Source organism: Oncorhynchus keta, unplaced genomic scaffold, assembly GCF_023373465.1.
Source record: "Oncorhynchus keta strain PuntledgeMale-10-30-2019 unplaced genomic scaffold, Oket_V2 Un_contig_6244_pilon_pilon, whole genome shotgun sequence".
NCBI classification, from domain to species: domain Eukaryota; kingdom Metazoa; phylum Chordata; class Actinopteri; order Salmoniformes; family Salmonidae; genus Oncorhynchus; species Oncorhynchus keta.
Window position 1 is genome coordinate 1,920,546 of NW_026288751.1, and position 24,136 is coordinate 1,944,681.

The window sequence follows — 24,136 nt, forward strand, 5'->3', positions numbered from 1 at the left end:
GTGGCTCTATCATCAACAAGACCTGCACTTGCGCACACAAAAGGCTATGAAGACAATCAGACGAATGGAATAGATTGTGGTGATTCTCATGCGCGAGCCACCCTATAATCTACTCAAATGAAATCAGTTCTCTTTCGGCTCTATTTTTTCTGAAGACTCAGTGGTTGCTATGCAAATACAGTTTTTTTCCCTCGCGGATCTTAATCTAATTTTCCAACCCGATTTTTGCCCCAGTGTTATGATAAACTGTATTTGATCAATTTAAAGGCCTAGTGCAGTCAAAAACGATTTTTCTGTGTTTTTAAAACATATATATATATATCCAAACTATGAGGTTCTGTGTGAAATTGTGAAGAATGTGATAATGCAATTTTAGTGTAAGAGCTGTTTAAATTAGTTAATAAACCAAAAGAGAGTTCCAAACCTTTCTGCCAATAACACACCATTTTCCCCTCCCCAGTCAAGCCACTCCCAGTCAGTCCTAGCAAAATTATTGCTTTAGAAATGGCTCCTTTTGACCATTTTAATGAATTGTTAACCAGAAATTATTTGACATTGAGATAAAAATGGCTCACCATGGCCTATAAACCCACTGGGTACACACTGGTTGAATCAACGTTGTTTTTTGCGTCATTTCAATGCAATTATGTTGAACCAACGTGGAATAGACGTTGAATTGACGTCTGTGCCCAGTGGGAAGCCTACTTTGGACATATACAAATAAATAAATCATATGAGGAGCTGGGCCTACAAGAATAGACCTGGATTTATATTTCAGAGTCTGAATGAGACTATATCACAACAGTTTCAGTCGTCCACACGGTTGATTGTTTATACATTTCCCCGGGCAACAGATATCAGCGGCACGCAGAGCTGTGACCGGTGGGAGAAAATAGGCATGAAAATCCGCTATCTCCATGTTCCCAGCCCCGAAGACTGTCCCAAGTGCATTGCCCACAGCGCGATACTATCTTTCAGGGAGCGCCTATCGCTAGACATGATATTATAATGATTATCCTTGCCCTTTCACCCAAAATGTAGAATAAGCGCAGGGAAACATTAATCTATGTAGAAAGCTTGTATTCAGACTTCCCAGAGCCCTTCCCTCCCCTCATCTGCAGATGATGAAGTCATGATGATTTGTCATTTCTGTCACGGCTCCACAGTCTTATTCTCAGGTCTACTCTTTCGCTATGTTGCTTTAATACAGTATTATAACAATACCCTTTGGAAAACAATGTAGGCTAGTAAAATGTAGACCTGTATACAGAGCAGGCCTAAATAGTGAATAATAATTTACTATAATAATTGACAAATTGTTATAGTTGTTGACAAGGTTATAACAATTATGTTAGTTCAACTCTAGTTAGCGAAAATATAGGCGACTCTAAATTATTAAGACATCAAAACACAGTCATAAATGACCATGTACATTTCCGGGGGTTAAAATAGGTATATTCTATGAAAAACATCCAGTGTCAAGTTTTTAATGTCACATGCACAAGTACAGTGAAATGTCTTTCGTGCGAACTCAAAACAAACAATGCAATAATCAATAACAATGTAATACTAGACAAAACACACACGAGAAATAAGAAGAAACATGAAGAACACAATAAGGAAATAAGTAAGCATACTATATACAGGGCCAGATACTATTAGACAAGCATATTGTCCTGTTTGAAGTTAAGAGCCATAGAGTGAAAACTAAATTAAGACAATTCATTTAAAAACATTTTTCGTGAGTTTTTAATGTCTGTCAAAGACATCCAAACGAATTCTTAATGTGCGTTTAATAGCCCACTTTTGTAATTATAAAATATATGTAATCTTCATCATCATCATCGTCCAAGTCTGACCACATCAAACTCTATAATTGCAAGTTAACCTAACTCTGTCGTTTTGCATTGCCCTTCTTCCACACGTGAAGGTGGTGGTTTCCTTTCAAATAAAGTGAGAAGTCAGTCACATATGTTGCGTGTTTATCCGTACGTTTCTCAGGGAACTATCTACATATCCATGCATGTGTCAGAGATGCATTTCCGTTTGATTAATCGATCTGTGAACTTCAGTGCGTCCGCGTCATTCACTTTCTCTCCTCTCCTAAGACGTGCAAAAACAATGATATAGGAAGGCCTAACCATAATGATAGCCTAATAAATTATATTTCCAATTTCAGATAAATAATGTTAGATGTAAACGAATTTAGTTCCCTCTGCCAAAATGACTGTAAGCTACAAGAAAAGTTGTTGTTTTCATGAAATACTGTACCTTATTAAATGTATTCTATCCGGAGACCCTAGCTCCGCTTCGACCTGGAATATGCGATATACCTGCTGTATCTAGTTGGAATTTACGAGTTTCTAAAACAATACGACAGTTTCAAAGATACGAGGCAATAGTCGTTCTCTGTTCCCTAGTCCTTAGTGGGTCCGTCCGGCAAGTTTAGCCGGCATATTAATTGCCACTCCAACAGCAAGCTGCTGATAGGTGTCGATTCAACATGACGTCAGGAGGCTCGTAATAAGGCTAGCTCGTGCGCTTTCAGAGGTACGGATACTGAAGCTTGGACTAAAGAGTGCATCATACTCGAAGAATAGAAGGATTATGACAGAATCGACAAGATATTGAACAGATTTTTGTCATATTTGTGTTAACTTTCGACTTTGGCAATAATTATTTGGCTGTGTGGCAGTTATGTATTCGTGCGTAATTGTAGTGGCATGATGCCTTGTTCAGATACACTAAATCATTAGCCTACTATCGCACCTCTTGGCTCATTTTGATGGACAAGCGGAGGCCTTGCTGCTCTCAAGTTTGCATTCTTGCTTGTGAAATGTATTCACTTTGATAAGTTATTTGTTCGTTTTCGTTTTTTTGATAGCATTTTTTATAGCCAAGTTTTGTTCTGTCCATGCAAGAGGAATGCAATAATATTTTTGCTCAAGGGATATGATGATGCTAGCTCATTGTTGAGAGATTCGTCTGGATGAGCTGCATCCTCTGGATTGTAGGAGTGGACTAGAGCAGGTCATTCTCTAAATCAACAAAGCGACCAAGGAGACAGACACATCGCTTTGGTTTGGGACAAAAAAAGAAAGACATTTACTTGGAATAGCTGGAATTATCCAAATATGGTTCACTGTGCCGGCTGCGAAAGACCTATTCTGGACAGGTTTCTACTCAATGTTCTGGACAGACCATGGCACATCAAGTGCGTACAGTGCTGTGACTGTAAATGCAATTTGACAGAAAAATGTTTTTCACGGGAAGGGAGGCTATACTGTAAAAACGACTTTTTTAGGTAAGCACGCCTGGGCACATGCCTTTCAATATTGCGCGGAAGAGCTTTAGCTTCTACTGGGTATCCAATTAAGCAGAACTATGCAAATGTACAACAGATTATGTGAAATGCAAGTTTTATAATTATACAATTCTATTGCAAGATTATTATTATTTTTTGCAACAGGGGTATGTATATGCCTAGTGTCAATCTTGTTTAATCTATCCTCATGAGCGACATAATTTGAACAAACCAGAGGCAGGATACCCAGATTATGAGTGGTGATCCAGGAAAAGATGATACATTATAAGCATATATCACCATGTTCTGTGACGGATTAAAGAAAAGCGTCCTTTGTTTACAAGGAAAGGCTGTCAAACAAACCGCGGGGATTAAAATTATGCCAGGATTCTTGACGGAAGTATATTCTGCGTTCAATCAGTCGGCGCACGCCCGTTTGTTTGCTGAGACTCTAGTGAAAATGTGATAAGTGGATTTGAATAATAAATCATCTTGAGAAAACCCACACTGCAATCACAGAACTCCAGTCCACACGTTTGTTAACTATTTAAATACACAACTATTTACATAAATATAGGCTACATTGCAACATTGAAAATTTAACTGTGGCTTTGTAATTTTCAAGCATTAAATGGGATATATTTCAATAATGGACCGTTGTTTTATGCATGTTGGACTTTCCATCCTCATGTTGGACTCTCCATACAATAACCTAATAATAAACGGCGTGGCCTAATAATAGTTATACAACACGTAAACCTAGGCCTAAATATAAGATACATTTATATCTATTTATAAAAATGTATTTAGCCTAAAAAAACAGAATTATTATATTATATTTATGGTTGCTAAATAACTGGTTATCTGTGTGAAAAGGCCCACGTAAAATTAATATAGTGGCGGTGAAGCTAGTGCAGGCCCAACATCCGTGTAGCCTGTAATTTCCAGATTCACAAACTCGAAAAGAAAAAGCCTACGAAATTGATATATATATATTTATATTCACTTGGAATCTCATCAAAAATACATTAAGCATCAAAATACTGAAATATAATATTTTGCGTCATGAAAAACGCGTATCCCTTCGTGTAAACATCTATAATGTTGCCAATAATGTTTCCATGTTATTGGTAATCTGATGTGAATATTTTTTGTGGCTATTTGCTGCTACACTGTCAACCCTGTTTTGTTTGATCAATGATGGTATTTATTTATTTTTTCTTTCTTTCTTTTAGGAGATTTGGCACAAAGTGTGGAGGTTGCGCCCAGGGAATCTCGCCCAACGATTTGGTTCGAAGAGCAAAGAGCAAAGTGTTTCACTTGAACTGTTTCACGTGCATGATGTGTAACAAACAGCTATCTACTGGAGAGGAAATGTACATTTTAGATGAATTTAAGTTTGTTTGTAAAGAGGACTACCTAAGCAACAGCAACGGAAAGGACACAACCCTCCTCTCAGGTATGGAACATGACTTGAACCACATCCCAATTTTCAACCATAAAGCGTTAATATATATGTATATTCTATATAATTCTATAGCCTCTTGTGAATAATTATTTTCAACTTTTTGCTATTGATTTATATTCCATTTATAACAAATATATATATATATATATTTTTTTTTTTGGGGGGCAGTTACGATAACAGTATCCTGATTAGGTTCAATAACAGTACAAATCTAAACAATGACCTTGATGACGATTAAACGGATTAGAATTGATTGTTAATTCATGTCATCATCACCAATAATAATATGTCTAAAGGTAGTTGGCTAATATGTCTAGTGCATAATACTAACAATAACAATATTAATTGGCCCAATAGTAGCCTAATAATACTCTAATGATATGGTATTCTTGTCGATTATTTTCTGTATATTCGTTCATGAATAGGCTATAAAGACATAAGAATAGATTTAAAGTAATTTCATTTCATGTTTCTTTCATCTCACAGTCACGACCTGCAGTGACCCAAGTCTATCTCCAGATTCCCAAGACCCACAGGATGATGGTAAAGATTCGGAAATCGGGCCTTTATCCGATAAAGAGGTGGGTAGCAATGAAAACGATGAGCAGAACGTAGGGGGGAAACGACGTGGGCCTCGAACAACTATAAAAGCCAAGCAACTTGAGGTCCTCAAAGCTGCTTTCACGGCCACGCCAAAACCCACAAGACACATTCGAGAACAGCTGGCGCAGGAGACAGGTCTCAACATGAGAGTGATCCAGGTAAGAGTCCATTTCGCTTATGTCTGTATCACATGAACAATAAAAAAATAAGCTTATTTTCAGAATTATTATAGGGGTCAGTGAAAAATTATTTTCAATTCAATGGCACCTAGGTCAATAATGGCAGATGGCAAGATATGCAGATTGCTTACCACTTTCGTGGTCCAGAAGCACATATTGTCATGACTTCACAATGTTTTCACACCATGACCTCTAGGCTATCTATAGTCTATACACATTAATGCAAAGGTCTTTGTTTTCTCATTTTGAAAATAGCGGCAATATGTTGGACTCTTAGGCAGTAGCATATATGTTACGAGAATGTGGCAATTGTGGAATAAAAGGGTGGTGGTGGTGGGGGGGGCTGAAATCCCTGGTATTCACGGAACATACGATAAACTGGGTTAGGGATCATTGAGCATTTGACAGTTGAGCCAAGGACCCATTTAGAGGTATAGGCCTATAAGCCAATCACGTCATGGTTATTAAAAGGCATTTCACAACATGTCATCAGATCTGGGACCTCGAGATGCTCCACACATGTCTGATGCACAAAATAAATATTTGACCGGGGCTGAAAACTCAATTTCAATCAGCCATTTCCATGTAATTTGTGGTGTGCAGGTTTGGTTCCAAAATCGGCGGTCTAAAGAGCGGCGCATGAAGCAGCTGAGTGCACTGGGGGCGAGAAGGCACTCGTTCTTCCGCAGTCCAAGGAGAATGAGAACTCTGGTGGACCGACTCGAACCCGGGGAGCTGGTCCCCAACGGCCATTTCTCATACTATGGTGGTAAGGTATTTTATATTCACCATTGTCCACCCAAATAACACATTTGTGTTTTAAAGATCATCAGAAATGCATTTTGACTATGAGCGCCATGCACAGGCCTTTTTTAAAAACCTTATTTAAATGACCAATTTCACTCATAACAATAATGTCATCCTCCAAATAACTATTATGGCAAATTAACCCTTTATACCACTGGAAATGTAATAGTTGTACTTTTTTTTGTAATTTAAATTACATTCCTATAGTTGCATTGTACCGGTACAGGACATTTTGTTAAAGTTTTTATTTTCACCACATAAGCATTTCTCATAATAATTCTGGTGTATATGTTTGTAGATTATCAGAGTGAATACTATGGACCTGGAGGAAATTTTGAGTACTACACCCAAGGCCCCCCCTTGTTGCAGGCCCAGACCCCAGTGGACCTAGGCTTCTCCTCTGGCCCTGCTGGCACCCCTTTAGGTGGCATGGACCATCACCTGGCTGGGCACCACCCATCTGGTGAGGTGCAGTGCTTCACTGACATCATATCTCACCATCCAGTGGACTCGCCTAGCCCCGAGCCCAACGGACCCGGGTCAATGCACAGCATCTCCAGTGAGATGTGTGGCGTCAGCACACCCTTCACCTCACTGTCCATCAACGGCAGTGGATACAGCAACCAATTGTCACACCCCTCCTCAGAGATGAGCGAAGGAACTGTCTGGTAGCCCACAGGACATTATGAAGCCAAGGCTAACTATTGACTTAGGAGGCAACTGAAGTCCTGAGCGAGTATCCCTTTTACTTTATATTATTTATTTATTCGTCAATTAATTTATATATAATAATATATACCCATTTAATTTATTACTTGTCTCTAACTACCTTTACTGCTGTTTTGATTGTTGCAGTTGTATTTAAAGATTCACACAGTACCATTGTAGACTCTAAAGCAGTCATATAATGGTGAATAGTGTACACGCGTTCAGCAGAACTTTCGCTTTAGAGGGTCTACCATATCAGATGATAATGATTTTTTACCTAAAGCTTTTATGATGGCTTTGGTATTCGTGCTTATTTCTCAATTTGTTTTTGTTTCTCTGTATATTTCTGTGTTTTGCCAAATCCTAGAGAGTTTGCCTTCAAAAGGAAAACTTTAAAAAGTTGTATAATCTTTTATTTAATTGAAAATAACTTGAATTTGAAGAAGAAGTCAACCTTCTAAAAATCTATGGACAATGGTTTGAGGTGGACATACAGTAGAACAGTCAACTGTTTACGTATATATTTACAGTACTTCAGGGGTTTGAATATGAGCATTGTTTGAAACCTCTTGATTCAGATGTGAACATTGTTCAAGCAACAAACCAAACTTTTGTATATATTCTATTTATATTATGGTCATGGTTCCTCACTGTGCTAGATTGTATTATTGTGTTTACTTCGAAGAACATTTACAAACACAAATAGACAGTTGCCAAATAAGGATAAAAGCACAATTCGTTAGTGCTTTGCGTCATCAATTGCTGAACATACTACAAGAAACATAGTAGCATTTTTAGCAGAATGTGTTAAATTATAGTTAATTATATAATGAGGCTGTCTATTGTGTCCGAAAGGCTTTATTTTGTGTCTTTACATGAAAGTCCAAATGATTAAGCATTGATGGTCAAATATGTTACCAGCAGCTGCTATATTCTTGAAATATCAACTCTCATATGATTATGTGACCTCTAGTGCATATTAGACCATTCACTGTATAATAAAACATGTACAAAAAAACTGCAAGCTTTTTTAACGATAAAGGGGTGGACATTTTTAGGTTGAAAAGATGGACACTACTGTTCTTTCCTCACTCACTTCTAACACACCTTCTGCACACTTGTTGATTTCTAAACAGTCGACCTAAAGTACAGTTTACCCAACTGCCCCTAGGCCCTAGTGTTATGTTATTTAAATCCCTGACATTGGGTGTGTCTGATGAACAGAATCCACTCACTGATTAGACTACAGTACACAGAGGGCCACATCCACGTCGACAACGCTTCTCAGCTCTCCATCATCAGATACATTGACATGAGGATGTCTGAGCAGGCCTCTTCTATAAGTGGATAGGAGTTTGGAAGAGGAAGATCAAGGTAGACCTACATATTTCTCAAATGCAATAAGATTTTTTAAATATGATAATGAGATCCTACATGTATGAATTGGCAGCAAAAAATTGCAGTCACAACCCTGTGGCACTAATTATAGAAGTAGGCCTACAACGTATAGAAAGTATATTATTAATTTACCATATATTATAACCCACTTTATCTGAAGGGTTTAAGGTGTATTCTGCTGAACAACAATTACGTCGGATAGTATTCGTCCACCCGACATTATCTGGTTGAAATATTTTAATAATCCAAAATCAATAGCCGAAACAACAACCTCCGGTTGCTTGAAGTTAAACTGTTGCAGATCTATTTCGTCATCAATTTTTATTTTTGATCTTTGAGTCGCCTCTTGATGACGTAGTGATTAACACGTGTTAGTTGTGAGTGCATGGAACGATGACTGGCTACAAGTCACAACAGCTCGAGGATTTATTAAATCCTCTGCCCAAGTTCACGGATCCAGGGGATGATAATGATATACATTATTTGTAATGTTTTATAGTATATTTTGCTTTCAATTTGAGAACAATGTTTCCGTTTTCATGTATCAACTCGTTACACACACGCCGGGTAGCATGCAAAACTAAGCTAGCCAGTTAGCTAACAGGCTAGTAGTACACTGTAAGCACGAAACACCTATATAAACGATTGTGATGCTCAAAAAGGACTACCCTGTTAGCCAAAAGTTATCAACAGTACTGGCAACCATCCACTTAGACATGTGATTGTTGTGAGGTAGGATGAACACCCACTGCACCAGCTCCAATAACATGATTCTGCTATTGTTGCTGCTAGCTAGCTATGATGACAACTTTAATATTTTCACTAGCTAGTATTCTTATCTCTCCAAACCTCTTATATTCATTGTCATTGCTAGTTATTCGGCTCGATGCTGAAGAGTACAGATCAACATTGACATGACCTTATGGAGAGGGGCAATATCCTGTCAGTTATTCCACTTGACTTGTCTTTCTCCTGAAGAATTCTTCTGATTGAATTGTAACATTCTGATCCTGAACAGTAAGCTCTTATTGCCAGCCACTTTGTATATTGATCAGATATGACTATAAACTTGCAGTTTTCAATCATTCAATCTCACTGTTTGGATACCTCCCAGAGACGAAAGCCAAGGTGGTAGAGGCATTTGAGGGTGGTGGTGGTGGTGATGATGTGGTTGCCTTGAGTGGCCTCCGGAATAAAGCTAGACCTCTGCTGGAAGAGACAGACAAACGGTATCTGGCACGGTATCTGGGCAAGGCAACCTCTCATAAAGACATGCTAAAGGGGATCGAAGGTTCTGGTGAGTTGGAACATGAATGTGTCATTTATAATAATGTTAAACATATATGTTGGATAATCAATGCAACTGACCACAGGGAAAAGGAAATAAAGAACCTGTCTAGAAAGTTGGATGAGAGCTGGTTGTTTGGGTTCAAGTACTTGAAATGCATATTTTTCTCCTTCTGTCCTTGGAATTGATCAGACAAGGTTGGACTGGTGAAACGAGAATAACCTTGATTTTACTTATTTAATCAGATACATGACTACCCTTAGGGTACATGCTCACCCTTTTGGGGTGGCAGGTGGTTAGAGCGTTGGGCCAGTAACCGAAAGGTTGCTAGATCGAATCCCAGAGCTGACAAGGTAAAAATCTGTCGTTCTGCCCCTGAACAAGGCAGTTAACCCACTGTTCCTAGGCCGTCATTGTAAATCATATTTTTTTCTTAACTGACTTTTGTGGTTAATAAAAAAATATGATGGGAGGAAGGAAGAATGTATTTCAAAAGCAATTTCATCAAGGCACTGCATTTGAAAATGGTCTTCTGTAGAATTCTGCCCTCTTGTGGTTCTGCAAGGGACACCTTTACATGTAGTAACTGTCCATCATTCAGTTCAAAATAAACTACAAGTAAATGTGCCTCTCACGCCACACTAGATTCTCTTAAAATCTTGTTAACGTCTCCTATAATTATTACCATAACACATTGCTGGTCAACAAGATACCGTAGCTTTAATAGATTGATGTAGGTTCCTTATTTCCAATTTAATCTATGCTCAGCTGTGTATTGTCATATCATGTCTAGACGTTTAATTACAATAAGCATGTAACATAGAATAGCTTAGGCCTACATCTTCAAGTGGGCTGTTTTTTTTTTGGCTATTTAATGGAGAAATTGCATTGCTGTTTATCCAAACAAAATGCCTTGATTAAGGCAAAGATTTACAAGTCAAACACGGGCCATGCAGCTAATCAATTTAAACTTAGAAGACAACTGATTACAGCATTAAGCTGTTGTGTATACGGCATGCACTACTATTATTCAGCTGCTGAGTGGAAGGCCATCTACATCCTTAACTGCTTGCATTAGTTAGAAATGCTACATTTTATCGCCGTATGGTTGTTAATGAACATCTGTTTGTTTTTTTCAAATGTAATATTGAATCCTGGTCTTATCATTCTATTGCGATTTGGGTTTTTAGGAGAGGATGAGGACAATGATGATGAAAACAAGGAGGAAGCTGAAGATTACAATGTTGATGATGCTGATCTAGAGGATGGAGAGGCTGAAGATGGAGATGATGATGATGATGATGATGAAAAGATTGAATGACACTGCTAAGAAGAAAAGCTTGGTATCTAAGCAGAAGGAGACGGACATCACACTTCCCTCAGAGACAGACTTACATAAGCTAACAGAGGGGATGGATCACTTTGGAGAGAGCGAAGAGGAGGATGATGATGAAGAAAGTGGCGATGAGGATGGAGAGAACGAGGAAGATGAGGATGAACAGATGGAGGATGAAGCTGACAATGTGGGAGCTGTGATGATATTTTCTTAAGAGAAGGTGGAGAAATGAAAGCTTGGAAAGATCAACTTGGTATGTATTTTGATAGACCTGCTATGTGTAATATATATTCTTCACTATGATGAACCAACTTCAGTCATATTATCATCTCTTTTTCTCAGTAGACAACCTTGTCATTATTTTATTGAATCTTCACAGCTCTTTGGGACCAGCTACTTGAGGGGCAAATGAATGTGCAGAAAGCTCTTCTGACAGCCAATAAGCTGCCACAACCACATACCTTCCCATAGTTCAAGAAGAGGGGTGGAGCAGAGTTTGCTGGAGTGTTGAAGAATAGTGAGTGCATTGTTTCTGGTTATATTTTAAACAGTACATTTTATTTTACAGCTACCAAGAATATGAAATTAATTGAACTTTGTTGATCCCCAGGGGGAAATTGAGAAAAAAGGGAAATGACACAAAAACACATATTAAAGTTTACAACCCAGTAAATTATGTGGTGATAATACTGAATGTTTTGTCTAGACATGTTATCTCCCAGACACAGATTTAGTAAATTAGTATTGCTTGCCTGCATATGCAGTGATTATTAGTGCGTAAAATAAGTTACTTTAAACGCAATGGCATTTGAAACATTAATTTTTAATCTTGGTGGACAAGGCTGGAGCTAGTGTTATGGTTTAGTATTTGGTGGGTAGAAAATAATTCAAACTATGTGACTAGAATCTGAAGTAGGCTTGGCTCTCGGTAAAAACATCACTATAGGAAGATTGTCATAACCAAATAATATTTTCTGTCTTTTCTTATAAGAATATCTTAATCCTTGTGTTTCCACAGTGGAATCATATGTGAAACGCTAGTTTGCCTTTCTCTCATTATTGTTTAAACCTGACAGATTTGTCGTGATTCTTCTAATACTATTTTTCTCAAGGCGTGATGGTAGTCCACCTCCCTCATGAAAATCACTCACACAATTTTAGAATCAATGCCCACAGTAATAGGATTCCTCTGGCCATGGGCAATTAATACAGTTTTTCCCTTTCTTTCTCCCTGCGCTGATCTCAAAGCTACGAGACACTGGCTTCTCCTCATTTGCATATTTATTACATTGGACTCAAATCTGGCGAGTGATTGATGTGGAGCCTGCCTCCTGAATTTTTAGCGGCCCATTATTATGAAAGGGAGGGAGGGGGCTCCAGCGTGCCAGTGTACTTTTGATTAAAGTTGAAGAGGAAGGAATCATAAGTGTTCCCCACCTCCTTTCTTTTCCTACGACCTGTGATTTGGAGGGCAAAGTCTCAAGGATTTGTGGCATGTTTTAATGGATGTTGACAAGATGTGGACGAACAACAGCTGAGGCAGATCTGCTCCAAAACATTTTATGCTTGGGGGGAATACTTTCTGTAGATTGGTTGGACAAGTGAAGTTATATTTTTTATTGTTATGCTGCATAACTTTGTTTTATTATTTTCCCTTTTCCACCCAGCTAATATTGAGGATTTGACTTGTACCGTTATGCCATTTACACTCATACTTCCCTAATTCATTAAAAATGTGTAATCATATTTACTACTAATCATAATTTCAGAGTTTGACAAAGACCAATGTTAAGTTTACTTTAGACACCATATTCATAGCATGTTTCCCTCTATCTTTGCCCTCTTGGTTCCCATATCTCTCTGTTTGTATATTACATCCTGACAGCATTTTCTCTCTCTGATGTTCTGTAAGGTCACAAAGCCCTGAAGGCTCTCCACTGGAGCTACAGGACCAGCTGCTTCATCAGAACCCAGACAATAGGCCCATCTCCCTGGGTAAGACCTGGGGAGCACACAGGTCAGCACTGTCTCTCTTCCACACCCACAGACAGCACACGTTGTACTCTGCTACATGGACCACTCTCCTGATTAACATTAAATGCTCTGGAATTTCAACCTACTTCCGGCTTTCAAGGCCCAGTGTAGTCAAAAATGTTTTCCCCCTGTGTTTTGTATCATATTGTACAACAGCTGATGAAACTAACACTTAAAAAGTATGAATACATTTTCTGTGTTATGTCCTGATAGGGCTTGCCTGGTGACATCACCAGGCGGGAAAAAGTTGATATAGACCAATAACAAAGCGAGTTCAAAACCTCTCTGCCATGACCGGGAGACCCATGAGGTGGTGAACAACTGTACGGTGTTTCCTCCGACACATTGGTGTGGCTGGCTTCCGGGTTAAGCGAGCAGTGTCAAGAAGCAGTTCGGCTTGGTGGGGTCGTGTTGCGGAGGACGCTTGGCTCTCGACCTTCGCCTTCCCCGAGTCCGTACGGGAGTTGCAGCGTTCGGACAAGACTGTAACTACCAATTAGATATCACGAAAAAGGGGTAAAATGTACCAAAACAATACATTTACATAAAAACTCTGCCAATAACAGCTAGTTTTCAAGATGACATATCCCTCCCCCTCTCCACTAAGAACACTCCCAGACAGTCCCTTGCAACATTTTAGCTTGAGAAATAGTTTTTTGCTAAAAAGCCATTTTTGTATCTCTTTGACCATTTGAATGGAAAACTATTACAGTAAGGTTCTTATTAATTGTTAACCAGTATCAAATCAAATGTTGTCACATTTCCCAAATACAACAGGTGTAGGTAGACCTTACAGTGAAATGCTTACTTACAAACCCTTAACCAATGTGTTTTGAAGAAAAATAAGTGTTCAGTAAAAAATAGATAAGTACCATTTTTTTCATTGCAAATAATTAAAGAGCAGCAGTAAAATACAGGGGGTACTAGTACAGAGTCATGAAAAGTATGAAAAAATAAAACTGTTTGGCCATAATGACCATTTTTATGTTTGGAGGACAAAGGGTGATGCTTGCAAGCCGAAGAACACCATCCCAACCATGAAGCATAGGGGTGGCAGCATCATGTTGTGGGGGTGTTTTGCTGCAGGAGGGCCTGGTGCACTTCACAAAATAGATGGCATCAGGAGGAAAGAAAAATATGTGGATATATTGAAGCAACATCTCAAGACATCAGTCAGGAAGTTAAAGCTTGGTCACAAGTGGGTCTTCCAACTGGACAATGTCCCCAAGCATATTTCCAAAGTTGTGGCAAAATGGCTTAACGACAACAAAGTCAAGGTATTGGAGTGGCCATCACAAAGCCCTGACCTCATCCTATAGAAAGCTATGTGGACAGAACTGAAAAAGCGTAGGTGAGCAAGGAGGCTTACAAACCTGCCTCAGTTACACCAGCTCTGTCAGGAGGAATGGGCCAAAATTCACCCAACTTATTGTGGAAGGCTACCCGAAACATTTAACCCAAGTTAAACAATTTAAAGGCCATGCTACCAAATGCTAATTGAGTGTATGTAAACTTCTAACCCACTGGGAATGTGATGAAAGAAATAAAAGCTGAAATAAATCATTCTCTCTACTATTATTCTGACATTTCACATTCTTAAAGTAAAGTGGTGATCCTAACTGACCTAAAACAGGGAATTTTTACTAGGATTACATGTCAGGAATGATGAAAAACTGACTTGAAATGTATTTGGCTAAGGTGTATGTAAACTTCCGACTTCAACTGTATCAATGATGTCGCTTTTGCTGCTGGTGATTCTCTGATCCACCTCTATGCAGACGAAACCGTTCTGTATACATCTGGCCCTTCTTTGGACACTGTGTTAACAAACCTCCAAACGATCGTCAATGCCATACAACACCCCTACCGTGGCCTCCAATTGCTTTTAAATGCTAGTAAAACTAAATTCATGCTTTTCAACCGATTGCCGCCCGCCCGACTAGCATCACTACTCTGGACAACTACAAATACCTAGGTGTCTGGTTAGACTGTAAACTCTCCTTCGAGACACATATTAAGCATCTCCAATCCAAATTAAATCTAGAATCGTCTTTGTATTTCGCAACACAGCCTCCTTCATTCATGCTGCCAAACATACCCTCGTAAAACTGACTATCCTACCGATCCTTGACTTTGGCGATGTCATTTACAAAATAGCCTCCAACACTCTACTCAGCAAACTAGATGTGGTCTATCACAGTGCCATCCTTTTAATCACCAATGCCCCATATACTACCCACCACTGCGACCTATATGCTCTCGTTGACTGGCCCTCACTACATATCCGTCGCCAAACCCACTGGCTCCAGGTCCTTGCTAGGTAAAGCCCTGCCTTATCTCAGCTCACTGGTCACCATAGCAACACCCACCCGTAGCACACGCTCCAGCAGGTATATTTCACTGGTCATCCCCAAAGCCAACACCTCCTTTGGCCACCTTTCCTTCCAGTTCTCTGCTACCAATGACTGGAACGAATTGCAAAAATCACTGAAGCTGGAGACTTATATCTCCCTCTCTAACTTTAAGCATCAGCTGTCAGAGCAGCTTACCGATCACTTTACCTGTACACAGCCAATCTGTAAATAGCCCACCCAACTACCTCATCCCCATATTGTTATCTATCTTTTTGATTTTTTGCACCCCAGTATATCTACTTGCACATCATCATCTGCACATCCATCACTCCAGTGTTAATGCTAAATTGTAATTATTTCACCTCTATGGCCTATTTTTTGCCTTACCTCCCTTATCTTCTACATTTGCACACACTGTACATAGATATTTCTATTGGGTTACTGACTGTACAATTGTTTATGTGTAACTCTGTGTTGTTTTTGTCGCACTGCTTTGCTTTATCTTGGCCAAGTCGTAGTTGTAAATGAGAACTTGTTCTCAACTGGACTACCTGGTTAATAAAGGTTAAATAAAAATAATACAAACTGAGTTAAGGTATTGTTTCTGACTGTTCTTTATCTCTTCTCTCATGGTTTTGGGGCGTTTGACAGAAACATCCTCACCCAGGTGGAACAGGTGCTGATGGACAAGAAGAGCCTGCTTAGACACACCCAGACCAGATGCTCAGAGTACAGAGTCCTGGGCAAGCTAGAGGCCACAGCCCCCCTACCTGAGACCACCACTGCAGAGGGATATAGGATAGGGAACTTGTTGCGAAAGCAGCCTGAGAGTGTGTGTATTGACGTGTCCACCTTTTGACTGTAAACAGGGCTCGACATTAACGCTTGTCCGCGGCAAGTAAAATCACAATATCAAACAATTACTCTGATCAGAATTGTATCATTTGTCCTCTGGATGCGTTGTATTGCTGTTCTCCCAATTTCTGCAGAGCGCATCAAGTAGGACTATTGCATTGACAGGCAGGAGCAGCCTGTCAATCTTAATATATAATATATATATATAATAATAATATATGCCATTTAGCAGACGCTTTTATCCAAAGCGACTTACAGTCATGTGTGCATACATTCTACGTATGGGTGGTCCCGGGGATCGAACCCACTACCCTGGCGTTACAAGCGCCATGCTCTACCAACTGAGCTACAGAAGGACCACAACCTCTTCCCTGGTTGTGAGCGTTTGAGATCAAAGCACTTAACCATATGTACTAATTAGCATGGAATGTATATTCCTTGCTAATTAGTGAGTTATTTACACAGTTATAGCAACTTTTTGGTCAGCAAACAGGGTTTGTACGGTCCCATGCTGTCAATAGATCTACCCTGAAACCGGAATATTCTAGCCCTACAAGTTTATATATAAACATGCCTTAGTTACCTTGCTTTGAAATAGCCTACTTTAGCCATTTGATCCCTGATTCAATTAGTACATTTATTTTTATATAGATGAAAAGTATTTAGTTGTACTTGTAATCTAATGTTGCAATATTTTATAGGCTATGAAGGAAGGGTGGCCAACCATCCTCCAGAAGAGCCTTAAATGGGCAATGTTGTATTTTGAGACAGGCTTGAATATACAAAGAAGCCAATAGGATAGCCTGCATTTTTGTCTCATGGTAATTGGCCTAATAACTAATTGTAGTTTGAAAAGTGGTTCCTTGGATCATACAACACAATTTTCAGTTACCTTTTTTTGGGGGGGGGACGACACACGTGACTTTCAGACAAGTAAAAAATCTGTCGTGCTTGTTAATGTCAAGCCATGGTAACTATAACCATACTAGTGAGAACTCACCCCCCTAAAGTTAACTGTACAAGAAGCACTTTAGTTAAAGGCCCAGTGCAGTCAAAGATGGGCGCTTCCTGTGTTTTATATATATTTCCACACTATGAGATTAGAATAATACTGTGACATTTAGGAAATGATGATCATTTCATTTTAGTGTAAGAGCTGTTTAAAAAGACCACCTGACATTTCAGCCTGTTTTGGTGGGATGGAGTTTTGGCCTGCCTGGTGACATCACCCGGCTGTAAAATTATTTCATAGGTCAATAAGAAAGAGCGTTCCAGACCACTCTGCCAATAACAGCTAGTTTTCAGTTTTCCCTTCCCCACTCAGACCATTCCCAGACAGTCCTAGCATAATTCTTGCTTGAAAAATTGCTATTTGCTAAAAACTCACCAGAAGTGACCTGGTGGAGCAAGCAGAGCGAGGCGGTGGAAAGAATGGGACAGGCAGAGCAGTGACTGTGCAAGCAGGATAGTCCATATCGCCAATAATCTTTGCTGAGAGCAATGTTGTGTTTCCAAAAGTGGATGAATTGGCCTAATTTAGCATGTATGCTAAAGCCTCAACCCTTAGCTGTCTCTTCCAATTCAAATGAGCTAAAAAAAATTGTAATAATGACTACATTAAAATAAAAATGTTTGACTGCAGCGCCAGCGATGAAATGCAAAAATAGAGACATGTTCTAATTGAGCGCGATGTCAAAGCGGACAACCCCCCTGCCCTACTTCGGTTGGGTCATAATAATTCAAAACAATGCATTGTAAAATAAATCACACACATGCCTCATACATTCGCCTTTGGTGAGTTTAGGCCATAAGGTACTTCAAAGGTACCCAGAAATGATTTGATATTGAGGTAAAAACAGCTGCATTGGCCCTTTAAAGAATCTATCTCTGGTGGAAGCTTTCACCATGAAACCCCTCTTCAGTCAGATTCCTTCTAGTTTGTTAAGCATTCATTTGTTACAGCATTAACTGAGTGAGATACATTAAGTTCTGTATCTTAACTTAATCTAGTCAGCAAATGCAGCATCTGAACTTCATTAACCTGAAATGTCGGCAATGTCACGGCCCAAAATGATTTCAAGCAAGGATCATTTGTAGGTTGTTAAATACATTACGGGAGATAGAGGGGTTGTTTCAGCAGTTTTAGATTAGGACCCGCGCAGCTCAGCCATCCCTCTTCCTCCTCCAGAGGTGCCACTTTATCTGGAGAGCAGCCTGTTTATCTGGGGTGCCACATCTGGAGTTTATGGCTTCACCTCCTGCATCGCTACATGACAGAGAGCTTTCTCTCTCCCTCTCTACCTCATTCTCACCCCTCCCTCTCCCCTCCTCTTCCTCTCTCTTCTCTCTCAGGGGACAAAGCAGCTGCTCAATGCTAACACACGTCTGAATGACCTGGACGAGGAGATCTTCGATGATGCTGATTTCTATCACCAGGTAAATATCAACCCTTCTGCATGAAACAATCATCACAAGGCCTGGAAGCATTCCTAAAAATATCTATTGTTTGATACCACACTTCCGTTTTGTTACAAAAGTGGACGTGTATTACAGGCAGCATATCAGGAGTAAGCGATGCTGTGCTCTTGGGAATGGTGCCTGGATCTACATTGTGTCGTGTGAAGTACCAAGACAGCCCTTGTTATTATAGTTGGTCCTTCAGAGGGCAACATCCTGTCATTCCAGTCTCCCTCAGTCTGAGGGCTCCGGAAGTGCAGCTCAGAGCCGTTCCCTGTGGGACTAAGCCTGCTCTAGTAATACTCCAGTAATACATGGTTTTAATGTGGTTAACCTCTCACAGCAGGCCAGAGCTGGACTGATCTTTGCATCCACCAAAATATTTTTAGTCAGCAACTCTGTGCATGCCATAAATCACTGTTGTGCATTTGTGTGTGTGATGCTGACTCCTATAGTACTGTAATGGCTCTCTACACCGCTCAGTACAGCTGAGGCGTAGTCATTAACCATGTCTGTGAACAGAGCGATCACTCCCACACTGGATTAGAGTCATTATGTAGCACCAATGGAGCTTTAAGTTACATTCACCAAGGAACTGCAAGATATGCACATTCCTAACCTACGTCCTGATCAAGGATGAGGAAAGCTATGGGGACATGCACACTGTAGTGTGCATGTTTTGTTGCTGGTGACTTGGTAGTGCCCATTCTCGCTATCTTTCCCTGTCTCAGAGCCTGGAAGCTGGCCATACAGAGAGAGAGCCCCATAGAGGGGGAGCCAGAGGGGTTAATTGGGGACATTAATGAAGATTCTCTCTCTCCTGATAGGGGTCAGGGAGAGAGGGCTGCATGGTGGCCGATTTTAAAACGAAATGGTCCAGTCAGTCAAGACGAGACGTTATTATCTCTGGGGGGGAACACAAAGGAACAGGGCTGAGTAATGAAACTACTCCCTGTAATGTGGGGCTGTGTGGGGTGATGTGTAGTCAGAGTCAGTTGTGTGAATGGAGTGTGAATCAATGAGAACTGTCCTCATTAAGATGTTGTACTGTGAGGTCCAGTGCTGATGATCCTCTGGGGTCCTGGCACTGTGTTACTCTTCTAACTGAGGCTGATGCCCAGTGGTGCTTCATTCTGGCAGGGCCTGGCTGGTCTGGGCCTAGGTTCTGTGGTTGGCTCCTGGGCTGACGCTGTTGAAGAGGTCCAGGTTAAGTGAATGGATTTGCTGCTAGGGCAGAGAGGAGGGGGAGAGAGGGAGCTCTGTACTCTGGTGAATATATCCAGACAGATTTCTGACTGACTGACTCTCACACACAAAGTCTCCCCTTTTGGTCTCTTTTTCCTCCGCTCACCTTAATCTGTTTAAAACAGCTTTTGTGGCTGCTTATTGAACGCAAGACAAGTGCTGCAGACCCCAACGACCAGGTGGCTATGGGGAGGTGAGTGATGTGTGGTGCTGAGATCTGGGGTTACCCCTCTAGGCTTTGTCTGATAGGGGTCCTCTTGTCCTCTCCTACTCTTCCAGACAAAGGCTAGCCATTCAGAAGCTTCGCAGTAAGATCGAAAAGAAAGTGGCCACCAAGGCGAGCAAGAGCCGCAAAGTCAGTTGAGTGAAGGGAACAGTGAAGGTATACAGTGAGGAAATATTGATTCACTAGAATATTTCCTTTTCTCCACATTAAAACTCTGACAATAATTGAGTGCCCTTGTTTCCATGTACGTCTTGTTCCATTTATGTCCGTTCGCAGTATCAGGTGTAGTAGGTCTGTTTTTAGCATCCACTGCAGAACAATCTGTGTTTCTCTGTCCGTGGAGGCGCCAATGACCGCATGTATTACCCTTGGTTCGTTTATGAAAAAACAAATAGATTTCACTTCCTTTAATGCTGGTTTGTCCTTTCAGTCCTTTCAGTTATTTCAATGATCTTTTATTCCATTAATTCCATTTATATTTAAAAAAAAAAAAAATTAAAGTCAACTACGCTATTCGTTTTCTCCATTTATTGCAAGTGGTCAGCCTTTTATTTGGGGCCTTTTGTGCCCATTGTATTTCTCTGTGTTTATCTTATACACACAGGCACACTGAACTAACACATGGACTCAAATACTCACATTTATTAACGGACAAACCACAGTTACACACATGTACATTGCATTAACATTTGAGTCATTTAGCAGACACTCTTATCCAGAGTGAATTACAACAGTTGAAATGGTGTGTAATTCCCTATTTTTGATGTTTGTTCTTGCGTGCGTATCTGTCTAGGTTCCACATCCACAGTAAGCTGGTGAACATCATGGCCCCCATCGACCACAGCTCCATGAATGTTGATGCACGGCGAGTCTGTTATTGTTCACGCATTACATGAGTAAAGGCAGCACTCTTCACTGGCATGCCAATATTGACCTGTTCTTCAACCTATCACCTCCTCTATCTTGGGGCTGGAAATCACAGAGCTCAGTGTTCCTCTGTCTCGTCCTCTTGTCACAGCGATCTGACACACTCACTACAGCCTCACTCACAAACCTGAAATGACTGTCCCTATAACGGCTACCCTCCCATAAATCTCTGAATGCTGCTGTGCTCGGCTGCTCTCCTGCACTCACACACATACGTTGTTCCCCTTTTAGCCTTTTTGTTGCCATCGTCTGTAGTTGGTCAGTGTGATTTCTAAATGAGATGAACAGGTTCTTCAGCTGTAATGTATTGACTGCTGATAGTCCTATTATGTGAGTTTATAAATGCCATAGCAGGACTGTTGTAGTCTTCTATTTTCTAGTGGGCCCATATTGATTCCAAGCACACACTGGAAACGGAGAGGACAGTAGATGGCTAGTCCCCTGACTGTCCTCCTTACCTGTCCTTATCTGTCCTCCAGTACTTACTATAGGTAGGTAGGGTAGTGCAGGCAGAGGCTGTGTTTACTGTGAGATGACAGGTATTCTAAACACGGTAATAACTGACCAATGGCATGACCTTGCCCTGCCGTGTTTACAGCCCACCTCATTTCCATAGCAATCAATGGCCTACAGTAATAATGGTGATGTATGACCGTTGCATCAGGCTGGTCACTGACCTTTCCCAGAGAGACACACTGGGTGACCTTTTGGAATGAATGCCCCGGCACAGCCCTCCTCACCCTCTATATCACCCTCCCTCCCGGCCCTCTTATCTCTCTCCCCCACCACCGTATCTCAATGCTGCGCTGGCTTCACGGACGCAGTCCGCAATGCTCCACTGGCTCCATGAATGTTAATGTGAGGGGGGAGGGGGGCTGTCAGAGACAGGTCTCACATACAATGCAGGATCTAAACGCGGTTTGTTTATTAATAAAGGTACGTGGTGGAGTTGAGTGAGTGGGCTCTTTTTATTTTATACTGGCTTTTTCAGGCTCCGCACCCACTAAAGGATGTGCATTTGATCACTCTTGACACACACATGCAAGTGTCATGCATACATTTCATGCACATTGCACACCTGTGCACATTTAAGTCCTCTAGAAGGTATTTAGACATTCATCATGGCACATTTCTGCATGTAATATATAGGAGATGCAATTTGAGGCAGGCTGCACCTCCAACCACACTTCAGCTCCCCTGTTCCTCGTCTCCCGTCTTCTCTCCCTCGTGCACAGACACACACACAGACACAGACACACACAGAGACACACAGTCAGTCAGTCCTATTTTAGGCTGGGTTCTGAGCCTCCTCCCCTGTCTTCCCGGCGCTCCTCAGTATTCCCCAGTCGATATTTACCGAGCTCAGGCGGAATGAGAATTTATGCATTATGTGGTGATGATCAGAATGTATTGTAATCCTTGACCCTGGTGGTGCATTTCAAATGAGGATTGGGGATTAAGCCCCTGTGGCTGGCTGACAGACACATTGGCTCCCTGCCCCCTGAGAACAACACAAGGCTCCTCTTTAACACAACACATTACACAGATACAGGGACTGGGACCCTGCACTGACTGTTATACTGTAGTGGACACAGATTTGTAATAGGTTATAATCTGTATAGCATGCTATTGTAGGAGTGGTTACTTCTCTACCCTGGCCAACACAAACTATAGGTTGTTTGACACCACTGCAGTTTTTGCTGAAGGTGCAGTGCGGGAGTGACATGCTCTGAACTAGTAGGAGAGGTGCACAGCAGAACAGAAGGCAGAACCCAGGAGATAAACACATGCCTCTCCCTGTGGTTTGGCCCTCTCCTCTAAAGGCTTATGAACAGCACCAGTCTAGATGTTAGTTCAGAATGGAGAGCACAGGTCAACTGGCTGCACCGGAGCAGCACAGGTCAACTGGCTCCCTTGATTCTCTAATAATCTCAACACAATTAACAGAGACATGTCACTTCTGGTGGCATCACATACTGCCATCTAGTGTCTATTCCATATGCAGACAGTCGCACACAGGCTTCACAGGATGTACATTTGTATGTAAATGTTGAACATTGTTTTATGGATGTAGAAAACAGTTGTGATCTATGTGCAGACAGTCGTCGTACACAAACAAAACTAGCCCCGTCTCAAAATTAGGCTCTATTGGCCTATCTATCTGAGTAGAGCCACTTTGGCTGGAACATTTGACTGATTGAAATGACTGAGCTGGTCAGGGAAGGAGGAGGCAGCCCAGCAAGATGTAGATTGAGAGCAGCTGGGGCCTTTCCCTGATTCCCTCCCTTCCTGCCTGTGTTGGTCTGCTTTTTGTCATGGACAGGCCTGTCAAAGACAGTGACAGACACTTGTGTTCAGGCCGTAATCAGACGGCACTGGGCTCCGTAAAGACCCTTCTCTGTCTCATCTGGCCTATTGCATATACCTCCCTAATTGGAATCCTGCAACTGGGTCACTGGCATTATCTCTCAAGTACCGTCGAGTCATTGAGACGCATGAATGTGGAATTATTCCTGCTCCCGATGCATGATTGAGACCTCTCCTTCTTTTCTGTCTCATCCCTCTGTCATCGGTTGATTTCCTCTTTTGTCACATTCAAATGTTAAGTCTGTGGCGAAGCCAGGTTTGATCATCATTTTGCCATGCTTCTTGTTATTGAAAAAGGTGATGTTTAAAATGTTTTTCTCCTTGATGGTGTAGGACTGAGTTGTATCACTCAATATTTGGGAAGAACGCATTGTGCTCCCGAGTGGCACAGCGGTCTAAGGCACTGCATCTTAGTGCAAGAAGTGTCACTACAGTCCCTGGTTCGAATCCAGGCTGTATCACATCCGGACGTGATTGGGAGTCCCATAGAGAGGTCGCACAGTTGGCCCAGCGTCGTCCGGGTTTGGCCGGGATAAGCTGCCATTGTAAATAAGAATGTGTTCTTAACTGACTTGCCATG

General features: G+C 41.0%; 1 protein-coding gene and 1 long non-coding RNA gene across 8 annotated transcripts; both read left to right on the top strand.

Annotated features, from left to right (window-relative positions):
* Positions 1 to 2,605: 2,605 nt before the first annotated feature.
* LOC118391705 (LIM/homeobox protein Lhx1-like) lies at positions 2,606 to 8,046 on the top strand. The gene is made up of 5 exons (XM_035783209.2): positions 2,606 to 3,304; positions 4,540 to 4,763; positions 5,259 to 5,533; positions 6,158 to 6,323; positions 6,660 to 8,046. Exons 1-5 carry the CDS (start codon positions 3,135 to 3,137, stop codon positions 7,031 to 7,033), a joined length of 1,209 nt encoding a protein of 402 aa, XP_035639102.1. The 5' UTR covers positions 2,606 to 3,134; the 3' UTR covers positions 7,034 to 8,046.
* An 806-nt stretch (positions 8,047 to 8,852) lies between these two features.
* On the top strand, positions 8,853 to 22,137 carry LOC118391361 (uncharacterized). 7 transcript variants are annotated; one of them, XR_008122179.1, is made up of 6 exons: positions 8,853 to 9,764; positions 10,946 to 11,344; positions 11,471 to 11,608; positions 13,004 to 13,641; positions 16,131 to 18,770; positions 21,056 to 22,137. It is a non-coding gene; the product is annotated as an uncharacterized LOC118391361 (long non-coding RNA). The 7 variants fall into 7 exon arrangements; XR_004827124.2 differs by having other exon boundaries at positions 13,004 to 13,108; positions 13,339 to 18,770; XR_004827122.1 differs by having other exon boundaries at positions 13,004 to 13,108; positions 18,687 to 18,770.
* Positions 22,138 to 24,136: the final 1,999 nt, after the last annotated feature.

Coding starts and splice junctions, on each gene's coding strand:
- LOC118391705 (XM_035783209.2), top strand. CDS start 3,135: ATGGTTCACTGTGCCGGCTGCGAAAGACCTATTCTGGACAGGTTTCTA. Junction 4,764..5,258: donor GGACACAACCCTCCTCTCAG/GTATGGAACATG, acceptor TTCATCTCACAG/TCACGACCTGCAGTGACCCA. Junction 6,324..6,659: donor CCATTTCTCATACTATGGTG/GTAAGGTATTTT, acceptor ATATGTTTGTAG/ATTATCAGAGTGAATACTAT.